The 25,562-nt window shown below is 36.1% G+C and overlaps 1 protein-coding gene across 1 annotated transcript in view; it reads right to left on the reverse strand.

Moving 5' to 3' along the window:
• Positions 1-4,073: 4,073 nt before the first annotated feature.
• Positions 4,074-25,562, reverse strand: part of LOC109054722 (probable assembly chaperone of rpl4) — a 68,623-nt gene continuing 47,134 nt past the window's right edge. The window contains exons 9-11 of the mRNA XM_042772617.1: positions 19,532-19,585; positions 17,461-17,574; positions 4,074-4,645 (exon numbers count right to left, since the gene is read on the reverse strand). Coding sequence (XP_042628551.1) covers positions 4,454-4,645; positions 17,461-17,574; positions 19,532-19,585 — 360 coding nt within the window. The 3' untranslated portion in view covers positions 4,074-4,453. The remainder of the gene's footprint in view (positions 4,646-17,460; positions 17,575-19,531; positions 19,586-25,562) is intronic.

Here is a 25,562-nt window from a genome sequence, read left to right on the forward strand (position 1 = left end):
TATAAATCTAATTAGCTCTTCTGCACCCTCAGCCACAAAAGACCGACATTTAGTTTGAAACAGAAGATCTGAGCCTTTGTTTTTCAGTCCGTACAAGCCATTCAAGTTGCATTTAGCTTGTACATCATTATCACTGTTATCTGCATGTCTCAGTGGAGGATTACTGCTGGTAAAACATGAAAAGTGAAGGTTAAGAACACAATAACAGAGATTAGAATCTGTCTTTATCTCTAAGGAACTTGCCAGCTTAAACAGAGTTTCTCTCTGTTTATATGCCCGTGTATAAGGTAATTGGAAAGTTTTGCTCGGCTGGAACCTGCGCTGCCTCAGTAATTTTGGTCACACTTGTTTCTCTCTCATTCTGTAAGGAAATAAAGCCTCTGTGGGTGCGCAGCCTGAGCCTCGATAAGGAGAATGTTAGGAGGGCTCATGATGGTACTTGGATTATACTTCTACAATCCTTCTATCTATACTTATCTGAGGACAAACTGCCTAGAAAACCTGTCCAAAGCCTGGCTTTTACTCTATTCATGTTCTTTGGATTGCAATATGCCAGAGGCAAATCTGTGCCAGGATCTTTCTGCTCCGAGATTATTTTCCCACACAGTGAATTTTAATTCTTCAAAGAGATGAGGCAGATTATTTGGGAGTTATCTGGTTGACATGCACTTGAAATTCACCTGTGTTTAATCTGTATCCACTTACTTAGTCGCTTTAGTTTGAAGAGGTATTGGCACGCCGTAAGCCCCAAAACCACTTGTTACACTTCTTAGAGAAGCCTTCGGCTTGCTGAACTGAACTGAAGGAGAGCTGATCTACACTTACCATCAATGTTTCGACTCTATAAACAAAAAGCCTGTTTTCTTGAAAACAAAAGCAGTTTTAAATTAAAAACTCGAGGCAATGAATAAACAGCATCATAATAATTTGATTGTGGATACTGAAGAGTGATTATCTGTTTGCAACAAAAAGAATATTTCTAAACAATGTCTGCTTAATAAGAGTACTTTTATTTGACTGCGTTAGATTTCCCCTTCCTCTTGTCAATCCCATTCTCATGCCTTTCAGAAGCAAAGATGAAACTATTGCTGGTTTTGATAGAGCACTTCTGTTATTAAAACTAATGCCAATATCTGCTGCTTTTACTTAAAATAGAAGACACCACTAAGAATAAAATGTTTGAGATCCATACAGTAACACCTTATTTAGCTCAATTCCTCTTAGAAGAACCATTAATTACCTGAACAGCAGATAGTTGAGTTTTATAAAGGAGCTTTATAAAGTACTTTTGTATTTTAATGCAGTTCTGCTCTTAATAAATGAACTGCATGTTCAGCTTATTAGGCTGTGCAGCCAGTAAACCCTGTACAGTACACCATAGAGGAGTTTCTCACACAAAACCAAAAATACACTGTATCTCCTATTCCAGCCGAGCTCTCATTAGTCATGAGAGTTGTTATTAATGTGCTTCAGCCTTTCTACTCAATCCTCCATATAACCCACGGCTATACAGTGATGGCGACGAGTACCAGGGAAAACCACAAACTGCACTTTCCATGAGTATGATACAAAAAAAGGTTTTTTTTCACCAGCATATGGTGCAAAAGGGGACAGCTTACCCAAAAATTTTAATTCTGTCATCATTTACTCATCCTGATATTGCCCTAAATAGGCTAGAATGGGTATCAGAGTTGCACATTTAGGTTAAATAAAGCTATCATTAGGTATGGGATAAATGTTGGTTTACACCTAGTGAGATGTATTAGTGTTAGTGTTTCTACGCTTTTATAAAAGTCATAGGCCACCAAAGTGTACCGCATCTGTGAAAGAAGCCACATTATAGCCCAGTTCTGTCCAGACGAGTAGAAACTCCTACCTCAGAATGAACCTAATAGACATTAAACTTAGTAGAGCTTAGATGAAAGATTTAAATTGTAGTTTTGCCCTTGACACTTTTACTCTACAGCCCTATTTCATAATGCAATTTAACATGTTCTAAATGTTCTTCCTCATGCTGCTCTCCCTGGTGGAAACCGTGCTGCCATCTTAAGTGCCTTTCCATTATTCTAAAAGCCCAAGTGTAAAACGGATCCTTCGATGGATGAGGGGACGAGTCAACAAAACAGGAGGAGAACTCAAGGGAACATATTACCCATAAGGCATAGCATGCCAACACATTTCTCTCAAAAAACATAAAATTGACAGGAAAGCTGCTGGAAAGTGAGAATTAATTTGTTTAGCGATGACAACCGAATATAAAGGCTTAAACGGCAGTTGTTTTTTTCTGATTCAAGTATGTTCCATGACACATAAGTGACAAGTCTTGTGACATTTAAGCTTTGTGCTGCCAAATCATGAGGGCAGATGGATGACTAGCCTTTAGAATTGAAATAACGACCAGTACAAAGCTTAATCTTGACCCTCAGGAGGAAAGTTCGCTTTAAATGTATCATTGAGAATGACCTGACAAGTGCAGACACTTCTAATGTGAGTTAGACGTGCTATTCAGGTGACCAATTTATCATCGTTCTTCCCGTTTGGCTGTTTCTTTCTGCTGATTTTCTGTAAGAGAGCTTCCCATAATGGCCTTCGTTGCATAAGAACAAAATAAAAAGGAGATTTCATCCATTTTGCAGCCATCACATTCATTTGTCTTTCAGGAATTATTAAACATATCACTGAATTATCAGTTCACATATAACATCTCAACCTTGACATGCTTTTGCATAAATGTTTCACATTCATACAGTCATGCTTTGCTTTCTATCATTTCCCTTCTCATCGCTGTTTCCCATGAATTAACTGTACAAAGTTCAATATACAGTACAAACACTGTATAATGTCTCTAGACATATTGTAATTACACAATTTTCGCTTTTATAATGTATATTGTTCTGGACGGTTTGGAGTCGGTAAGATTTTTAATAGCCTTATTCAATAAGGATGGCTTAAATTGATCAAAAGTGGCAGTAAAGATTTACTGGTTTTTAGCATTGACAGTAATAAGAAAAGTTTCTTCAGCAACAAATCAGCATATTAGCATGATTTCTGAAGAACCCGTAACACTTCAGACTGAAGTAATAGCTGCTGAAAATTCAGCTTCGACATCACAGGAATAAATTACATTTTAAAATATGTTAAAATAGAAAAAAAAAAGTTTTTACTGTATTATTGATCATTTATATTGTAGCTTTGGAAGGCATAAGAGGCATCTTTCAAAAAAATCATATTGATCCAAAACTTCTGAACTGTAGTGCATGTATAAGTGGGATTATGCTAATTTTTATGAGCATATGTCAGTTACATAGAACTTTGCTGTGAAAAAAAAAATAAAGAGAGAGAGAGAGAGATGGTTTAGTCAAAATGTGACTATATTTCATCCAAGCTCTCCATCCCTGAGAAGCTAAAAGTCCATAAGCTTAATTAAAACTTGAGAATCTTCATTAGGTCAGGGAAGTGGCAGGCCTCATATGATCGGATTATGAGATTTGCTTAGGATTCATAAAATGAAACCATGTCTTGTTTGAACTCAGGAGACTTGTTCTAGTGTCTCTGAAATATTTGATGGTAAAAACAGAGGCAGTTCATAAGGACAGTTCTGTGTGAAGACTGGAAGACAGACAGACACCATCGGAAAAGAGAAAACAAACAAACATCAAGGCTCATTAGATTAATGCATTGTGATGGTGGCACTATTATACCATATTTCTGCGGTCTGCATCAGGATAAACAAAACTATTTCTGCACAGCCATAACCAAAATGATCCTTCAGTTTATCATTAGGGCAACGACATTAACAAAATATCTTCCAGCTAGTGGGTTCATTTTGCAGATTCTAGATTAAGACTGATTACATTCACGATCAAGATCTTTAGTAATAATGAAGTTAGAATAAGACAATGTTTTCACACCACCACCATCATCATTATCATTATCATCAAGGAAACATAAACATGTATATTGGCATTTAGCTGTTTGTTTAAAAAAAAAAAAAAAACTAAGCAAAACAAGACATAACAGAAAGCTATGCAAAAAAAAAAAAAAAAAAAAATACAAAAATTAAAAATAAAGAAATTAATATGAAATGTATGGATGTGTGTGTTTTATGGAATTAAAATGCCTTTATTTCTTTTTTTTTTTTGACATGGTTAAAGCTTTGTAACACTTATAAAACAGTACAAGTTATTATGAAACACAATCTTGATCAATGTCCAGATCATTGTGACAGATGTCCTGATGGTTGCAGTCCCAGCATGTAAAAAACCAGGCAAAAACACATCCCAGCTTTAGTCTGGCATATCATACTAGAAAAGAAAGGGGAGGAGGAAAATAACTGGGAAGGAGGAAACTATAGGAAACTGTTTGAAGATTGAGCCATCTGCTTTCACTTTAATATTCTGATTGGACAAGTCCACAGAAACAGTTAGAATTAACAAGAGTGAGAATCGTTCAGTCAGTGATCCATTGCATCTTCTTCTTCATCACTGCTCTGAATAAAATCATCCTCAATGTTGTCTAAAGATGGTCCAGCTTCATCATCATCATCATCAGCCCCATGCTCTTCACCATCACCACCCAGCTCTGCTAACAGCTGCTCCGTATGCTCAAACATTGGTGCGTCCTCACAGCGCAGCTTCCCATAGAGCTACAGATTAGGAAAAGAGAGTGAGAAAAAAAAACAGATCTTATGATTATTATCAGAGGAATAGTGGCAGTGTTTGTTTGGAGAGTAAAAGAGAAATCTCAGCTTTGACTCCAGGCTTGGCATGTTTTGCAGTGTGAACAAGTCGCCACTATATCAAAACTCTCTTCTCCTATATATTTCTCTTCTATCTAATTTCGCTTTTCTCCATCTTTCAAGGACTCTCTCTTTCTCTCCCTCCGTCTTTCTTCAAGAAGGTCCTGTGCCAGCGAAGTCAGCTGGCAAATTCTACAAATTAGTGATTCCTTTCCAAGCACAAACGAAGCGAGTTCTGCATCAGTGAGAAATTGTTCAGCAAGTGACTGAGTGCTTGCCAGCAGAGGAAGAGAATTCAATCCCCCCACTGTCTCAACTCTTATCACTGTAAAATATACCCTGATAAAAAAGCAATTCTCAATGTGACTGCCAAACAATATATTGCCCCCAAACTTTCTCCCTTTGGTTAACATAAAAAAAGCTTGCTGCGGATTTTTTTCCCGTTTCAGCAGGGGAATCAGTGCAATTAATAACAGAACATTTCACAGCTTCAGAGCAACTGCCAAATGTGAGTACAAGGGATACTCATGATTAATGAGTGATGAATAAATTGTCATTTTAATCAATAAAGCTTAACAAGTCCGTTGATTTCAGCACAAATACATTCAGATGCAAGCAGATGTAACAATTAAGCAAGCACAACATAATGAGTTTGAACTTTCCTCAACAAATAAATACTGCATTGACTGCAAAGTAATAATGTATTAAAAACAACATGTCAACAAGAAACACTTGAAATTACACCATGATTTGACAAATTCCAAGTGAAAATAATTGTCTAAAATATTTCAAAATACTGTATTAATACAGAAAGACTGTATTTTCTATATGATGTAAGTTATTACTTACTGTAGTACATTAGTAGTTGTACAAATAAATAATACTAATAATAATAATTTGAATGACAAGCAATTATTAAAAAAATTCCTAAAATATTACTTGAGTGAGTACTCAAAGATCGATGCAAACCGGACATGAATAAGCAGCAGTAATAATGTGATATAAATGCCGCTAACGACGGCAAGGGTAAAAAGAGAACAGACGTCAGACAGACTTATTTTTTAAAAGGTCATTTCTTGTGTGGTATTAGCAGTGTGTTTGCTGTTCAGACCTCTCTTCAGTGAACTGTAATCATGCAGATGCACAAGTTCTGTCTACTCTAACAACCAGACTTTAATTATGAAAGAGCATTTCTTATTAATACTTGAAAGAGCAGTCGTTTAAAAAGCTGGAGTGACCATACAACTTATCAACCTCTCCTTTGCTGTTCTTTTCTCTCTGTCCTTCTTTTTATTTAATGAGTTTTAACACCATAGAACCTTATTTAACTCCCTCAGGAGTGAAACCACAGAGTCCTTCACACTCACAGACTAACCAGGTCATCTCACACACACACACACACACACACACACACACACACACACACACACACACACACACACACGCATACTGTCAGTGGGCAGCCCGTCGCTCCCTTATATCACCCTCAGAGCCGTGGGAACGGTCGCTAAGCAACAGCGAGTGGTGACGGCTCTCTGGGCCTCGTGGGATCTCATTTACGGACCGATCATAAGACCTCAGGAGAGTCTGAAACTCCTACCTGCTCTACAGACCTGACCTTCACACACACACTCACACAAATGTTACAACCATTGGCCACAAAGCTTTAGTGAGACCCATGAGGGCGTTTTAACACAGTGTTGATGTGTGTGCATGTTCTGTTTGGCCATTTCGCTGCCCGACATCAAGGTTAATTGTGATGATAAAGCAACGCTTAGACATTAAACTCACACTGGCTCACAGGACCGGAACATTTAAATGTCTTTTGAATAATTTGTTATATACTGGTTAATGCATAACTGGAGTGGATAACTACCTTGGATGGTCATTGCGAATGTTCCTGTACATTTCATTCCGGGTTCAGCACTCAAATTAATAGACCAATTTATATCAAAAGAACAAACATTTCTAGGTAAATGTAACATCCCTGGTTCAGACATTTAAAAACCCCCTTTACTAATCAGTAAAAAGCATAGGTAATTTATATAGTCTCTTAGATAAAGCATTTTAATAAAGAAGAACCTTTTAAATGTTATTCGGTGAAGCACATTCATTAGCTCCCTTGCATTAGTCACCTAAAAAGTGACTAAATATGTGAATGCTTGTGTGATGGGGCTTGGAAGAGAAAGAGAAATAAAAAAAATATTTTTTTTACAAATATTAACTGCAGTGCATTTAATTGTATGAAATCAATGAAATGCAGTGCAAATATACACACATAAAGTATGTACTGTATATATGTATACAGTATATACATTTGTAAAGTTTATATGGATGATGAAACAATAGAAAGAACAATAGAATGATAGATAGAACAATAGATAGAAAGGGACAGACAGACGGATGGATGGATTGAAAAATAGACAGACAGACAGATAGATGGAACGATGGATGGATGGAAAAACAGACAGCAAAAGGGATTTAATAAAAAGACTTTACTCAAGAGATCTTTTGAGATAAGTTATTTTTTTGACAGAATTTCATTAAGTAAGGTGACATACAGCATCTGCAAACATGCAAAATCCTGTCTCCTCTGATGGGAAAATAATTAAAATGCTTTAAAAATTCAAATATTTGCAATATTTTGTGTAAATATATCTCTAAACTTAAAACATTATCCCCCCTGGGAGCAATCCACTAGATGATTTTCCACAGAGATTAAAAAAGCATGGCATACAGAGAATGACCCTCTGCCAATAAATAAATGAACTGAGAAACACTTGTGCCACAGCTCCAGTGATTTGGATTCACAGATCTGAGTTGTGTTTATTTAATCAATCTAGAGGAGGACGGCACTCCAGCAACAGCCACCATCTGGAGTTCCATCCTGTAATTACTGAGACCTGATCTCCAGTCCCGATAAAAGTTACACTGCATCATATCTACTGACACACACAGAGTCAAAAACACCTTCCACAAACCCACAGTTCACCCATCACCCACTCAATCTCCTCCTCATCTTTACATCCTCTAAGCTCTCAAACACAGTGGAAATGTTCCTCATTGAAGAAGCTACTGCTGAACAGTATCTTCCCCTTTTTTGCAAGCAATCCCTCTTTTATCCAAGACTTCTACTTTCTCCACTGATGTATTTCTGTGTTCTGAAATGGCAGCTTTGCAAAGGAGCTCTGTCTGGTGGAGAAGGTCTGTGCTGAAGAAAACTGGCTGGAGGTAGTGTGTGTGTGTGTGTGTAAAAGGGCAGAAAAGAGTCTGCAATCTTCTGCTATGGCCATCTTAAGCCGCGATCACACTAGACTTTGAGCATGCGAAATTCATTCAGACGGTCCTGCGAAAAGGGACACATACAGCATCTGCAAACATGCAAAATCCTGTCTCCTCTGATGGGAAAATAATTAAAATGCTTTAAAAATAAAAATTCAAATATTTGCAATATTTTGTGTAAATATATCTCTAAACTTAAAACATTATCCCCCTGGGAGCAATCCACTAAGATGATTTTCCACAGAGATTAAAAAAGCATGGCATACAGAGAATGACCCTCTGCCAATAAATAAATGAACTGAGAAACACTTGTGCCACAGCTCCAGTGATTTGGATTCACAGATCTGAGTTGTGTTTATTTAATCAATCTAGAGGAGGACGGCACTCCAGCAACAGCCACCATCTGGAGTTCCACCCTGTAATTACTGAGACCTGATCTCCAGTCCCGATAAAAGTTACACTGCATCATCTACTGACACACACAGAGTCAAAAACACCTTCCACAAACCCACAGTTCACCCATCACCCACTCAATCTCCTCATCTTTACATCCTCTAAGCTCTCAAACACAGTGGAAATGTTCCTCATTGAAGAAGCTACTGCTGAACAGTATCTTCCCCTTTTTGCAAGCAATCCCTCTTTTATCCAAGACTTCTACTTTCTCCACTGATGTATTTCTGTGTTCTGAAATGGCAGCTTTGCAAAGGAGCTCTGTCTGGTGGAGAAGGTCTGTGCTGAAGAAAATTGGCTGGAGGTAGTGTGTGTGTGTGTGTGTAAAAAGGGCAGAAAAGAGTCTGCAATCTTCTGCTATGGCCATCTTAAGCCGCGATCACACTAGACTTTGAGCATGCGAAATTCGTTCGGACGGTCCTGCGAAAAGGGACACATACAGCATCTGCAAACATGCAAAATCCTGTCTCCTCTGATGGGAAAATAATTAAAATGCTTTAAAAATAAAAATTCAAATATTTGCAATATTTTGTGTAAATATATCTCTAAACTTAAAACATTATCCTCCTGGGAGCAATCCACTAAGATGATTTTCCACAGAGATTAAAAAAGATACTTGTCCTAAACCAAACCCTCAAACATACATTTTTACATTTAAATAGATGTTTGGTGTGTTTACTAAGGTTTCCATTTTCCTTAGCAATTATCGGTTTCTCACAATTTAGAGAGAGAAAAAGAAAAAAAAAACTGACACACGCATACTTGCATTTGTAGTTTAGGGGGACTCTCCATAGGCATAATGGTTTTTGTGCTGTACAAACTGTATTTTCTACCACCCTGGCCTACATCAACCCTACACCTACACCTAAAGCCATACAGAAAACTATGGGCAATTTTTGCATTTCATTTAACTCTGTATGTTTTTTAAGCCTTTTGTTTTCCTTATAAACCATATATACCAGTACACACACACACACAAAATAATCACCCTCCTTTAAAATAATCACATTTTGTTGCTTTGCAGCTTGAAATGAAGACGGACACAGTTTTTGTTTTATCCAGCTGTACTCAGTGCAACTTAAAAAATCCAAGTGAAAGATATAACACCAACATGTCACGAAAAAATAAATAAATAAATAAATAAAAAAAAACATCACTGAGCTGGAAAAAGGATCACCCCGTTGTGTCCGTATTTTGTTAGAATCGCAGCTGGCAGATCAACATTTTATCTTTCACTTGGATGTTATAAGTTACACTGAGTAAATATAGCTGTATTAAAAAATATATATATATAAACCTGTCTGTCTTCAAGGCAGGCTAAAAAGCAACAAAATTTGATTATTTTAAAGTGGGGTGATTCTTTTCTATACTGTGAATATATATATATATATATATATATATATATATATATATATATATATATATATATATATATATATATATATATATATCCATCCATTTTCAAACTTAGGTAAGACTGCAGAGATATTTTTACAATATTTAAATTTATATTTAGGCTTTATTTAAATAATAAATAATCTCAGGATTATCACAAAAGCATACAATCAGACTTACTTATCTAAGTATTATTTCTCTACTTTCAAATATAATGCATAAGTTCATTGGTCCCAGAGTGTGTGTGTGCCAGGCATAGTGTGCACTTGTTTGTTGAAAGCAATAAATGTGATTGTGTTTGCGCCTGTCCTTCCCTCTTTCTCTGCCTTCTTTCATCATTCAGATTACCATCAAGGACTCCTCCCACTGTCCTTAAATCACTCTCTTCAGGCCGTATCTCTCATTCTTGTTCTGTACCTCTTTCCTGATGAACTGCTGGGCTGGACTGACTTCTGATCCACAACTGACCTTACTGTCCAGCTGACAGATAGTCATTTATATCTGCACAGTTTACACACCCACCCACCCACCCACCCGTTCACATTCTTTCCTTCCCTTGGAGGCAGACACCAGTGTTTCCTGCCCTGCTAAACTACAGCGTGACGGCAAAAGGTAGTTGTGACTTTACAGTCTGAATTTAAGAATGAAAGACCTAAATGCAGCACATATACATCTACACAGTTTTTTTACTGTTTCTATTTACATTAATGAAAATAGAATGAATCTTGATGAATAAACAATGAGTCATGAGTAAATGATTCAATGATTCATTCCTTAAACACAAATGTAACTTGCAAAAAGAGTCAATGAATGAAACTGATTTTAGTGAACAGACACATGGGATTCATCAGAGCAGTTACTAAATACACACAAAACTTCAAAGAAAAAAAGGTCAGCTTTCAAACACTTCAAAGCAGGAAAATATGAGCGGCAAAAAAAGAATCAGTACAGAGTGATAACAAAAGGAAGGATAGCTTCCCTGTGAATCTATAGACAAATAAGTGACTCCAGACCTGTGTGTGCTCGTGTCTACCAGAAGTGATTTCTCTAAGAGCTGTAATAACACCTTCCTATATCTCAAGAGATGAGAATGGCTCTACATCGAACTACAGACCTGAGCTAAAAGAACAAACAAAAATAATGCACTGAACGAAAGATGCTCTGCAGCTCTCACTCAGCTGGGAGCGCAGAGATACAAGCAAACAGACCGGAATGGTTCTCTAGACTAGAATACATTTATAAAACATCAGTCTACTCTAAAAGTCAATGTGAATTCAAATATTGCACACCCTATAAGAAAAGATTATAATATTTCATTTCAGAAATTACATGAGAAATCACAGTTAAAACCATAATGCAGTACAGCATACTAGAGAGATTTTTATTATTTTTGTGCACTTTTTCCATTTATAATTACACTTAAAACCGGAAGCAATAAGAGAGAGAATGGGATTTGTAAATGTTGCAAGCCGGATTCAAACAGCTCAATATGTCTGAGCACACTGGCTTTGATGATTATACAATGCTTAAACCTGAGGAAAAGAAAACTAGCAACAACAAACCTCTACTATCGCTATGCCACACACAGAGCAATCAATACAGGATATAAAAAAATAATATTTGCACATCTTTTCACAGTTGTTGTTTGCGGAACCCTTTTTTTTTTGCTGGTGGTTTGAAATTCCACCTGCTTTCTAAACCTTGACAGATAAAAGACCAAATTGGACTGGAGAGTTTTGAAAATGATCTTGAACCTAGTGAATGGAAGAGGTCCAGACTGTTGGAGAAAAACACAGTGACAACGGTACATTACACACACTGTATTTCAGCTACATTCACACTGACAGTGATGAGATTGAGGGAGGTTATTGATATTCTTCTTAGTTCTGAGTTCTTCTACTGCTAAAGATATTATATACATATTGTACCATATCAGTCAATATCAGAGATTTTTGTAATTATAGGTGTTGGCCAATATGATATTTTGGTCAATATTGAATTGTAATACGTTTAGATGATCGTTGCCATTATCTTATACTCATTTATAGTAAATCTTTAAAAGCCCTAATGATTTAATACCATCAACTCTAAAAAAGAATTCCCATTTTTCATACCATACATTATAAAATTAAATTCACTTGTCGCATTTAAAACTACTGATTTTAGTTTTTAATTTTAGTTTTTTTTTTTCTACAGAAATATTACTAAATATCAGCAGTTATCAGTTAATTATGGGCTCGTCAGTACAGTTAATATTTTTATATAATCAAAACTCTATTGAAAATAAATGTCTTCAAGTCACAAATTTCAGATTATTTGTTCTGAGATTTTGCCCATTATGTTACACCACAACGCTGGCTGTTAAAAACACAGAGAGGGGAACTAAACATGACATTTACCAGAATATTTTTATCCTGACATTTGACACCTGCATTGTAAAACCCATAAACTTTGAGAGAACACCTAATAGCTGGCTTTAAGCAAACATAGGAAAACACATTGAAAGACAGCTATGGGTTCAGATGTGTTCAAATCTACTGCACTCAAAGCATAGGGCTGAGAAAAATACATGTGTGGAAATGCATACAAATACACATAAAACTATCAAATCTCAGACAAAATCTGCATATAAACACACATTTAAGACTAAAAACATTTTTGCATCTCTTCCAGGAAATGTTATATTCACTTAGATACACTGGAAGAAAACGGCAGACCTGAAACTTAATTTGTTTAACTGGAATGTGAAAAGACTGTGAAGACTCACTCTTTAACGCACATTAACAAACAAATTGTTTAACTGTGTATATAAGTTCTTCAAGGTCACACAAGGTGTGTCACTGTGTGAAAGTAAATGTGCTTTTCATGTGTTTTGCTAGGAGTGATTTCAAAAGCTGGCAAGTTAAGTTACAGAGAGAGCAATGAGACTCTCAAAACACATGTTGCATTTTGAACCCATGGCTGCATGAGACGCTTTACTAATGCTGCAGTAACAGTGTGACACACAAGATCTATATTGTCACACAAAACAAAAGCTGAATTTTCCTTTCCTCAATTTCCCCTTGAGGATCGATAAAGTGTGACTGCCTATTCACAAAGCAAGAGGCTGGAGTATATATGCATCATAACATAAGCATGATAAATCATTATATGTAGGATTATTAATGGCTGAAAATGTGGTCATGCACTCAAAGCTCAATCAATATGGTCCAGATCAATACAGGACAAGGGACGGAGGTAATGAAGAATAAAAAGAGACATACTGAGGGATGAAGAGAAGAAGAAGAATGAGCTGGTGAAAAGAAATAAGAGATAGTGTCATATGAAAAGGAGGAGAAAAATAGGAATACAAAAGAAAAGCTGAGAAAGAAAAACAGACCAACTCATTAAAAACACTGTAAGTGATTTGATCACAAAACTACATTTGGAGGTACTTGGAAATGCCAAAAATGCATCCGTAACTGCTAATGTAAAGCAAACAAACTAATATACAGTCCACACTACCATTTAGAATTTTGGGCTCAGCATTTATTTAGTGAAAAATACCATAAAAAAGTAAGATTCTGAAATATAAATGCAACTTAAAATTTTGATGTTTTCTATTTTAATATATTTCAAAATATATTTTATCCCTGTGATGGCAACGCTGAATTTTCAGCATCATTACTCCAGTCTTCAATGTCACATGATCCTTCAGAAATCACAGAAATCATTTTAATATGCTGATTTGGTGCCCAAGAAACAATTCTTCGTATTATCAATGTTGAAAACTGATGTGCTGCTAAATATTTTGGTGGAAACTGTTTTTTTTTTTTTTTTTTCCAGGATTCTTTGATCAGGATTCAGTAATTGTTTGCTCAGCTCATGTATTTCCCAACCTACCAGTATGTGAGTTCCTTTTTTCCAAAAGCAAAATTCTTGAGTCAGATTATTTCATTGAATTCCCAAAATCAAAATGATTTGTTAATGAACTGAACTTAATTCTGCGATACAACTTCCACACTGACATCATTTAAAAAAATGGAAAAACATCTAATACATTTTGAGCTGTTCCTCACAAAAAGCTATTAGGACTTAGAATATGGACCATGAATTACACAGACCACATTTCTGATACCTTTATGGTTCCTTTACATACTTTTTAAAGCTTGAAAGACTCATTCATTATATTTGCATTGAAAAGAGTGAGCAAGATATTATTTAAAATGTTCTGTGTCCCATGGAGAAAAAAAATCACAAAATCCTGGAACATAAGGGTGATACAATTTAAATTTTGGGTGAACTAATCCTTTAACACCAGGTATAAGCAACAATAAATCTCGGCTGACCACAGCAAGAAACTGCGAGACAGATATTTGCAAGTATAAACAGGACCACACACAAAAAAATACTGAGCAAAAGAGGAAGAAAAGAGTTAGCAAGGAATAGAGGGAGTAAAGACAGGTAGTGAGGAATGGCACGAATGAAAGAAAAAGAAAAAAGAGGTAGTGAGGTATGGAGGGGGTGGAGAGGTGGGTATTGAGGGATGGACGTGTAAAGAGCTGGACATTGAGCAGAAGGCAGAAAATCAATGGTGAATAGCGGCTAAAGTGGAATCTGAACTCTGCCTGAAGTCATAGAGTGAGACGGAGGAACAAGCGGAGAGTATGGAAGCAAGAGAAAGATGGGATGAAGGTAGAAAAAGGCAATATGAGCACAGACACAGAAACCAAATCTGCAGCAGGCAGAGTAGCCATAAGATAATTAAGTCAGAGGAGCAGGAGAAATCTATTGATTCAGGAGAAAAATCGAGGTTGTAATCAAGAGATTAGCTCAGGAGTCATTAATTTCACAACTTGCTAATGATCACTAAAGCAGAGGCATGAAACTGAAGATTCAAAAATATATGGAAATACTTTTTGGTGCTGCAATCAACAGCAGTTGAGCAACAGCTAACAATGCAATTATATATTTAAAAATAAATCCCCATTTTAGATTTAAGGAATATTTATTTATGCATGTGTGCATGTATTAAAGCACATTTTTTGGTTCTCTTGACTTTCATCTATAAAACACAGAATATATTTTTAAGATGTTTCAACTACTTTTGTCCATTCAATTTAAGTTAGTGTTCAAATCAACATTTGATCCTTCATGCCCACTGTATGAACCAAAAATCCCAGATCCAATTTTTTTCAAATATCTTTTTTTTTTTTTTTTTTTTTACAGAAAATGGAAATACATTTCTGTTTTAAAAGTTTAAAGGAATAGTTCACTCAATAATGAAAATTTACGCACCCTCAGGCCATCCAAGATGTTGATGAGTTTGTTTCTTCTTTGAAACAGATTTGGAGAAATGTAGCATTACATCATCTGCTCACAAATGGACCCTCTGCAGTGAATGGGCAAAAGCTGCATGCTTGTAAGAAAACAAATAAATTCTGCCTTTAAACCATCACTTTCGGCCAAAATTCCATAATCCATAATCTATAATAACACTTCCTCCAGTACAAAAGTCCATCCCATGTTGTCCTCTCAAATCTACTGACATATTTGTTGAGAACTGTTTTCACTTATAAACGGTGCTTGAAATATGCGTATTTCTCTCCTGATTCAGAAAACTTTTTCTCTGGAGAAAACATTATTATGGATAGAGAACTCATATTTTAGATGGAAGTTAAAAACATCTTGATGGATTTGTTTCATACAAACATGCAGCTTTTCACTTGACAAGACATTAATCGATGGACAGCGACTGCTTGTGGATTGTTGTGGATTACAAGTGTTGTAATGCTAAATTTCTTCAACTCTGTTTCTGATGAAGAAACAAATGGCCTGAGGGTGAGACAATTTTCAGCAAATTTTCAACTATTCCCATTTACAGAGAAATGGTGCCAAAAATAAGGCTCTTTATGATGCTTTTGAAATATTCTATTCTCAAATGTGGAAAACTGTACATGATCACCAGATTTAATAACAGTTTAGACGATTCTATTACTAAACGTTGAAAGTTTATCACTTTTAATACTAAGCAGTATACTAGTATCTCATTCATAACTGGCAGTATATATCTCACAGCGCAGAGAGATGACCTTCTAAAAGGCTAATCAATAAATAATTACTGTTTGTTTTATTATGGCCATATTAATGGCACAGCTAACAAAATCTAGGACAATATGGGGCACTGATTAAAGAGCAGATGAATAATTGAGAAGTTAGTTAAAGTAATTAAATATTCACAAGTCTGAACCAAAGCCAAGAGCGTGACTATCAGTTATTATTTACATATTTTGTGCTCATGAGCTAATTTTTACTCTCAAATTTCCTTTTTAAAAATTTATAAAGCAGCACAAACAGAGATTCTTCTTCATAGATTTAAACAGTAGACAAACTCCAAAGACCTTGTGAAGTCCTTCTAAATTATGCAGATGGAGAAATACTCTTAAATGACTCTGAAATAAGAGAGCATAGGTTCATAATTAACTGTATAATTATATTTTTACTTTGTATTGTGTAATTATATTTTTATAATTTGTATAATTATGTAATTGTATAATTATATTTTTATAATTTTGATTAAAACATAAGCCCAACCTACATTTTATTAAAGAAATCATCAAACCTACTGTATTAATGACCATGCCCTCTCATTATCACAAATAAAAAATTAATTCAGATATAAGTGCAAGAATTAAACAGAAATACAAAAAACAAATTTTATATATTATTAAAGCAACATATTTATAAAGGAAGAAAATAATACAAAAATATATATTAAATAAAACATATTAAATTATTACAATTCAATTATATTTTACCCATGGGGTCAGTTTTTTTTTTTTTTTTTTTTCATGTTTCCTTATCCATTTGTATATCCCATAACTTTTAATTTATTAAATGAGCTTAAAACCCAGACAGGTCTTTACATGAAGTGTTGGGTGCTGAGACAGGGTCAGAGTTTGTTTTACGTCTCGTCTGGCTGTTATATTTTGAATGTTTACATGTCTGAGACCTTAAAAAGCCACTAGGATCAATAAGAGTACTGAGATAGATTCCTGCTTTCCTGTTGGCTGGCCATGACTACACATCAGTAGCACATTCTGCAATAACAGTAAGCACGTAAGACGTAGAGACAGAAAACCGATGAAAGAGGAACAAAAGAGACTACATACAGTGACCAAAGTAACAGCGAAAAGCATGAGGAAGAGATGGAAATGGGGAGGAGGAATAGAAACAAGAAAAGGACAGGGGTTGGTTAAAAAAAAAAGAAAAAAAAAAAAGATCTATAGCTATTGTCATACCTCACCCTGCAAGCTATTCCAGCTCTCGTTTTCTTTCAAACTTTGGCTTTCATTTTCCATTTCTACAGCACTCGGACACCAGCAGAGTTGGAGAAATTTCACGGTAGAAAAAGAGCTGACGGCATGCTGAGAGAGCCATGACAGATGGAAAAAAATGAGAAGGGACCAAGGGAGGAGTAGAGAAATCAGCCAGGTAGAAAATGTGTGTGTGTGTGTGTGCACTGTATGTGGGGGAGAATGAAAACTACGCCAAGATGAAATCAGATGGCCTCATCATTTCCAAAAGAACAGTATGTGTATGTGCGTGAGCTGTACCTTTTTGGCCTTGCTAAGATACGTCCAAGCTGATTTTCTGAAGTTCACACCATTGCTTGTTAAGTCTTGTTTGTCCAGCTGCAAATAAAACAGCCATCCCAACAGATACCACACCTGAAACAGAAAAATAATAAATTACATATACATGAATGAATATATAAAATAAGAAATAGATATATAATATAAAAAAAAGAAATTAGATACATATATATTGTATTTATAGGTTTAAACATTGTATAAAAATGTTAATTATCTGGCAAAATAATTGCTAATAATTATTGACTATATATGTGTGTGTGTGTGTCTTAAGTGTCAATTTTTCAAAAAGCAGAATAAATAAGCTTTACATTGATGTATGGTTTATACCGAGATACAACTATTTTTGAAAATCTGGAATCTGAGGGAGCAAAAAAATCCAAATACTGAGAAAATCGCCTTTGAAGTAGTCCAAATGAATTCTGTGTCTGCTGTGTCTGTTGTTTAACTAAAATTAAAGTTTTGCTTTCAAATGCAGGTAATACTATTACAAATATTATTACTATTACAAAATGTTGACTATTTTTGCGCTATATACAAATTTTCTGATTATTACGACCTTTTCCTGGCTGGTTTATTAAAATGTGAATAATGTGCAACAAATAGACTTTAGAATGGGATTGTAAGTAAGTATGTTGATAATGGGTTGGAGTTTCTCCAGGAAGAGGTTTTGGGAATATTGGCCTATAGGATAAATTATGTTAAATCTGGCACAGTTTACCCCACTCTTGCCTACAGTAAATACATAAAAGCAGAGTATACGAGAGACAGTCAGTCAGACACTTGTAATTAACAAAACAAACATAAAGCACTTCCTGTGCACTCTGTCACCACTATGAATATTTGATTTCAGGCAGGATTAAAATAACCTTATTTTGCGGCAAACAAAGAGGAAGAAACAAACAATGAGGCAGCTTTGTTTGAACCCAGAAAAATGAGAATACTGAATAAGGGGAAGTCAGATGCAAATGGGCTGTGGGAAAGGGCTGTGTGCACATTTTTATTGTGCTGTGTTGAAGTGCTCTTCACTTTATCACCTACTGTTAAACTCTATATCCTCCTCTGATGTCTCAATAACACACCATAGAGAGTTCAAACATCTCTCACTCCCACTCTCTCTGTCTCTTTGTTTCACACTCTCTGACTCTCCTGAGCCGAATGTTCAGAACACTCTGTAAGTGCTTTCAATCTGTCAGATATCTATTAGAAAGAGAGGAAGAGATAGAGAGTGTGTACGTGTGTGTGTGTGGGACTGGACTCATCAGATCGTAGACTAGGGACGGGAATCAAAGGAATTTAACTGTCCAGCTCCAATTCCGACATATCAAAGCATCCAGCAGGACTGGTGATAAAAGTTCTAAAAAATAAAATCTCTCAAATCATCCGTTTCATATTAATTTGTTTAATAATGTAATGGCTTCCGTTTTGCTTATGTATCAACTCAGGATGTTGTCTGTAGCGTATAATTTCTTTTTTATCTAGTCTGAAGAAAAGATCAGCATGCCTTCTAATTTAAGAATGCTTTTTAATGTATTGTGGGGCACCAAACCAAACCATCATTTATGTGGCATTAGGGTGTGGAAAAAAGATGAACTATGTGTGTGCATGCTGGTCCATCAAAGTACAAAGTCTCAGTTCCTCAGTTTCAACCACCCTAGCATTGTGAAAAGAAATTTCCATAGCTAATAATGTAAAGTGAAGACCACAGCACTTTCACACAAACAGACTACTGTTTCAGCAGGATACAACGCCATATATTATTAATCCAGTTGTCTAAGACAATGAGCAATGCATCAAATGCTGGTGTCAAACATCCTACCAGGTGGAGCTGATAATACACAACCACAACAACAGGAAACAAACACCTTAAATGTTAAAAGCAAGTCCTTTATTTTCTTTTTTAACATCTATCAGTCTGGAATGATTTATTTAGATTAATAGATTATTTTTTATTTTTTTATATATAACAGGCTAACTTGTGAAATGAGTAACAGCACTTCTGCCATTTAAAAAAGATAATAAACTAAACACACACCTCCACAACCTCGTCATCCTCCTCCAGAAGATCCTCCAACACCTCTGTGGCCATCTGGAAAGAGAAAACAGCTCTTCATGGACTGAAATGAGACATGCAACTTTTTGAATTCCTAATAATTCCACAACTTCTTAAAAGTCAAGAGACATTTGACTTGCATTAAAAGAAATTACATTGTGACATTATTTAGATGTCATTAAGCACATCTCTCTGCATGCATCTAGCATTTCCTATTACTTTTAATGGTGATTTTCATTAAATTAGCATAAATTATACATAATGGTGGCATTTCTTTATACTGCCTTTAAATTGAGATTTAAATAAATATAGCATTTTGGCATTATGGAAATGAGAATTGTGTCACGGTGCAAAAAATGTTAATGGTCCTAAAAATAGGCTTAATAAAAAAAATAAAAAAATGCAATTAGTTTGGGGTGATTCTCATAGTAAGTTTTCTGAGTTTTTCCAATAATCTGAATCATAGTCTAGTGTAGTACTGGATCAGTAAAGTCTGTTTATGTTTGGCTTATGGTCAACAGCTGTCTTTTTCCCGACCTTTAATTAAGTGTTGACTGCGCTCTGCTAGCTGGTTCTCACGAGAGTGAAAAGTGCTTATAATTTAATGATTTTTTACTGCTTTATCACCTCAGTTCTTATGTTAATTTGTTAAACACCATCTTTATCTCTCCTTTGAGAGCCTGAGATCTTCATTTCCCTGATCTGTGTTATTGATCTATCTGCCGTCCGCCTCTGCCTATCAGCTCAACCCCTTCACCCAGAGTGTGTTTTAATTAAGGATCATCAATACATCAGATCAAGAGTTGACAGGCAAGGTCAGTTAAAGTGAAAAATTGGCCATAAAGACAGTTCATCTCAAAGTCCTTGAACTTCAAAGAATCAAATACAGATGAGAGCTGCAAACAACTGTACAGTGCATGTGAATTGTGTCTGTACAGTGTGACCCAAGCCAACACTTAATTCTTATTGGAACATTGATTTTCTTATTCACAATAGCAAGTGCAAATATTTTCTCCACAAAAAAAAACAAAACAAAAAAAAAACATTTAAAAGACATTTCTGAAACGTTCAGATCTGCTACAGAGTGTGATTTTTAGACTCCCCAACTTTTAAAATGCACTAAATGCTCCTTGTACATTTCTCCTGACCGATATACTGAGACAGGCTCTCTTGTTATTCCCTCAGGAGGGTCACGGCTTTGGCCAAGGGCCATGGTGACCCCTAAAGCCTCTGTGAACGCCGATGTCAGCCACTCTCAGCTTCCCGCTCTCCTCTCATCCCATCACACTCACGCCATCCATTTCAACCAGGGCCACAAAGTCAAGATCAAGCTCTCGTATATGTACATGCTGAAAGGGAGGGGGAGAAAGAGAGAGAAAGCGAGAAAGAGAAAGTAAAGCAGAAGAAAAGTGAGGACAGATAGAGCACATCGCTCTATGGATACGTAATTTAAGGGACTGACCGACCAATTTACGATCCTGCAAGGCCATAAAATTCAGCCTGGACTTAATAATAGCACATTTAATGTGACACCTCTGACAATTCCAATCTAGCACAACCAGACTCGCCTGCCTATCTGTATCTGCTTTTGTGTGTGCGTGCAAGAGACTGTGCGTGGCAGAAAGACAGACTGCGAGCAGGAGAATTTATACTCCTAGCCAGGCTGTGTGAACGCAGAATACACTAAAACACTCATACTTGCTTTCACACCCGAATTTTATAGTTGCACCGTTTATCAAAGACAATATGGCTGCCACTGGGAGCTAAAAACTTCACTTATATTCAGCCTTTTGGAATGAGGAGGAGCTGAGATAATTACTTTAGGGATTGATCCTGGTGTTCACTCTCGCTCCTTAGCTGCATATCACTCCCTGATGCTGACTCGAAGCTCTCAGCAACAGATAAGAGGGACGGATAAAGTCAAATGCTCAGCCCAGAAGAAAACTGCTATGGGCTATGTGGGATTCTCCATTTAAGAAGTTCAAATTGAATGCATAAATCAGCTTGAATGTTTCTTAGATACATACACAATTATGGACGTCTGACAGCAGCTGGCGGACCAGGAGGTGGTAACGTGCCCGAGCCCCTGTGGAGGTGTACAGCCCCTGGCAGTGTCTACGTTAACACAGTCTATCTGATGAAGATACTCAAGAGAGGTTTAAAAGAAAATAAATGTCTAAAGAAACCGTGGAAAAGTAATACCTTCTGATTTCATCTACACAATGTGCAAAACTTTAAAGGGACTCAAAGAATGAGTTTTGTTTGCATACAGTTAAAAAGTGAATGGAGACTAAATATCGTCAAGCTTTAAAAGTGGCAACAAGAACCATAAAAGTGGAGATATATTCCAAATCTTCTGAAGCCATATAATCATTTTGTGTTTAGGGCTGGTTATGGATTTCCTGATTTGACACGATTCTGATCTGATTCCATTTCATTTCACTTCATGTAAGTTATCCAGTTCCAATTCTGTAACATATTATATGATGATAACTTAATGGTGATTCAGAAAGCACTTTAAGAGATTCATCACACTAATTCATATGATAAATTCTGATTTTGTTTTGTTTGGATCAACTCAAAAGACGAGTACAGAAGAATCCTTTATTTATAAATCAGACTAAGAGTGCTTCTCACAAGGAAGGATGCATCCTTGTAAGGCTGCATATCCAGGCTGCCACATCATAAAGTTCCATTGAAGGACATCTCAATTTGAAGGACCCTTAGGCAGTCTTTGTATTGCGTCCTTCATTCAGCCTTGTTTTGAAGGATGAATCAGGCGTATCCTTTGCGTCCTTCAATCGCTCACAATCCTTTGCACAGATTCCAATTCACAAAACATTAGTTAGCTTAAAATGAATCCACACTGAGCCAATGTCATAAATTTTTTTTGAGGTGAAGGCATTATGTTTTCTTGTGTTTGGCTGTAAATGAATCAAATAAGGCTAAACTGTGCATAATGTAAACCACTGGGAGACCAAAGATGGTTGTCTTTACCTGCACTGCTTTAATAGAAAGTCAGTTAATATAAAGCAAATTTCAATTTAAAGTATTCTTCAAATTATTGTTTTCATAGTATTTTCGTGCCTTGACCGTGGAGGTGACTCATTAGAAAGAATTGGTTCATAGGAGTCACTTTTTTTTTTTTTTTTTTTAATCAGATCTTGGCATTTTAAGAATCAGTCTTGACATTCAAGAGGTACAGCAGTGGGAAAGATTTTCAGTGAATAAAAAGACTTAGCCTTATCCAAAAACAAAGCTGTTGTTTGGCTTCAAAAGACTTGAAATACAGCATACATGTTGAATGGACTAACACGTGATGTACATTTGTAGTGCTTTTTATTTTTGAAGTTTGATAGCCTGTGGTCACCATTCACTTGCATTTTCTGTCAAACATCTCTGTTTCTGATCTAGTGAAGAAAGTATGTCATATAGGCTAAGACTGACATGGGGGCAAGTCATGTTTTATCCATCCTTTCACAAAGAATTATCCTAAATTCTAATAAATACCTTTTTCTCTGAACTCCTCTTCTATTGGCCTGAATATGAAAAGCTATGAAAGGGAAATGTTGAATAACACTATTGTATTTGTGGGGCTGTAACTGTCAGGTCAAATAAAGGCATTTTTTGAGTGAGCCAGCCATTAATATTAATATGTTCACACTCAGGAGGAGGCCTGAGTGTGATTTTTTCTTTCAAACCCTGCTTTTGACTCCACATAATTTTTTCCTTACCTATTTTCCTGACTCTCTTTGTGCCCTAAATTACACATCCATTTGTGTTTAGCCTCACTAGATGTGCTAATACTTTACCATATGTATTTATTACATAAACAGTTTACATACATATACTGCATATACCAATATACACATAAGTCATCTACAATATAAGTTATATTTCCTTCATTAATTGTATAAATTGGCTTGCACATACACACTACTCTAAATTAAGACATACATGAAGAACTTCAGGTTTATTTTAAGCTACCTGTGATGTTATTAACATTGCCAAGAGCTTAGTCATAAACCACAAATCTGTTAAATTAAGTTTTGGCAAACTTTCACACTTAAGATTCAGTACGAAGCATCCCAGGAAGCTCCATGAAGTTTTGCAATTCTAGAGAACATATTTAATAATCCATCACTCTCAAAGAAAAATAGTCTAAGAAAATGAAAGTATCCCAACTGTGTAAAGAATTCAATTGTGGGTATGACTATGTCTGTGGAGATGCATTTGGAGGTAATTATATTTTGAATCAAATCTTTTGAATCCATTCACAAAATAACGTCCTTCAGATTCATTCAGTGGCCTTTCCTGTTTGCCAAAAAATGAGTTTTGAGTGTTGTTCAGTGCCGTTTGGTCAGCAAGTCCCTCCGAATGAGATCCAGTGCTGATCTAATCTTGTTGAGAGTTTGACCAAGTTTAAGCACCCTAAGCATTTTTGCAGATATTTGACATTCTCCTCAAATTTTCAACTGCTGAAAATTTTATAAGCTACAGAAAAAAAAAACACTACAAATCACCAATCACCAATAAATTAATGAATTGTTAGTTCAAGTATTATAAGTTATTGTGTTTTTAAGATTTAATTATAAAACTAATTTAACCCCTTTTTGTTAAAAAACATGCACAAAAATACTGCATATCAAATAGACTACAGTACATGCAAATAAAGAAATAATTCACTTCTAAATTAAAATTTGGCTATTATTTACTCATAATAACACTGACTGAGGTAAACAGCTCCTGTAGAGAAGCAATGACTTTCACATGGGAATAATGGCTTAATTAGGCTGCAAAATATGAGCATAAGATATTCTCTGTAACTGATGTAAGAGTAATTTGTAATGAGTAATACTGTTATAAAAGACATGCACAAGTGACTAAAAGGTCAAATCACAAGAAAATACAGTGGATTCGTGTTGGAATGTGCATACAGTGTGAGAAATAAGAGAGTGAATAATATAGGCCAAGAAGTAGAGAATATCATAAAGTAATAGATCTGCCACAAAAGGAGATTATATTCTAAAATAATACTCACTTAAGTTTAATTTGGTCATCCCTTTAGAAGCACACCAGGCTAAGCCTAGCAATGAAAAAGCCGAACCACTGTTAACCACTGGCCCACACAGCCCCTCATTATGACATCATTAGCCAGAGAAGACAGCAGCTCTGCTAAATGACCTTTAGAACAATGCCGACCCATCAGTCTGTTTCAGAGGCGCAGCGCCGGCCTGTCAGGAGAAACAGCGGCGGGCTACGGGCTCGCACTGTGCTAGTCGTCTCGGAGAGTGTTTTAAACGAGCTCTGGATATGATGAGCTCTCTGACAGATCGCCTTGTGTGGAGAGCGCACAGAGGGAGGAGAAAAGCTTTTTCTTGTCTTCTAACAGAGGTGAAATTGCTTTTTACTATACGTTTAAGAAAGTTGAAGGTGAGATTGGGATTGTCTCACACATACACAATTGTTCTAAGTGTGTGTCAGTGCAGCCGCCACAGCAGCAGCGATATTGATTTTCAAGAAGTGATTGTGAGCGGTGAAGGTCAGGGTACAGATGCTAAATCAGACGGGGCAAGAAAAGAAGCCGAAGAATCGCTCTACACACATAGGTGTAATCATACATAATCCTTACGGAACCAGAATCCTATTTGAACATTCTACATATCTGACTTTGCCTTTAGGGGACGATACTTAATTGCAGACAGAACGGAGATGAGAGGCTGGAGGTTGCAGATATAGATGTTTGTGAACAAAGCTCCTGCAGTTGCCACACAACTGATATGGTACAATAGCTCTACATTCAGAAGAAACAGACCAACTCTGCTCCATTTTTCAAAACTTCAACAACACAAACTCCACAACAAATTGAATCACTCCATGCATCGAGAGCATTCTGACCAGCTGCATCACTGTGTGGTATGGCGCCTGCAACGCGTCCTGCCGGAAGACTCTGCAACGCATAGTGAGAGCAGCTGAGAAGATCATTGGTGTCTCTCTCCCCTCCCTCCAGGAC

The sequence above is a fragment of the Cyprinus carpio genome, chromosome A16 (genome assembly GCF_018340385.1).
Source record: "Cyprinus carpio isolate SPL01 chromosome A16, ASM1834038v1, whole genome shotgun sequence".
NCBI lineage: Eukaryota > Metazoa > Chordata > Actinopteri > Cypriniformes > Cyprinidae > Cyprinus > Cyprinus carpio.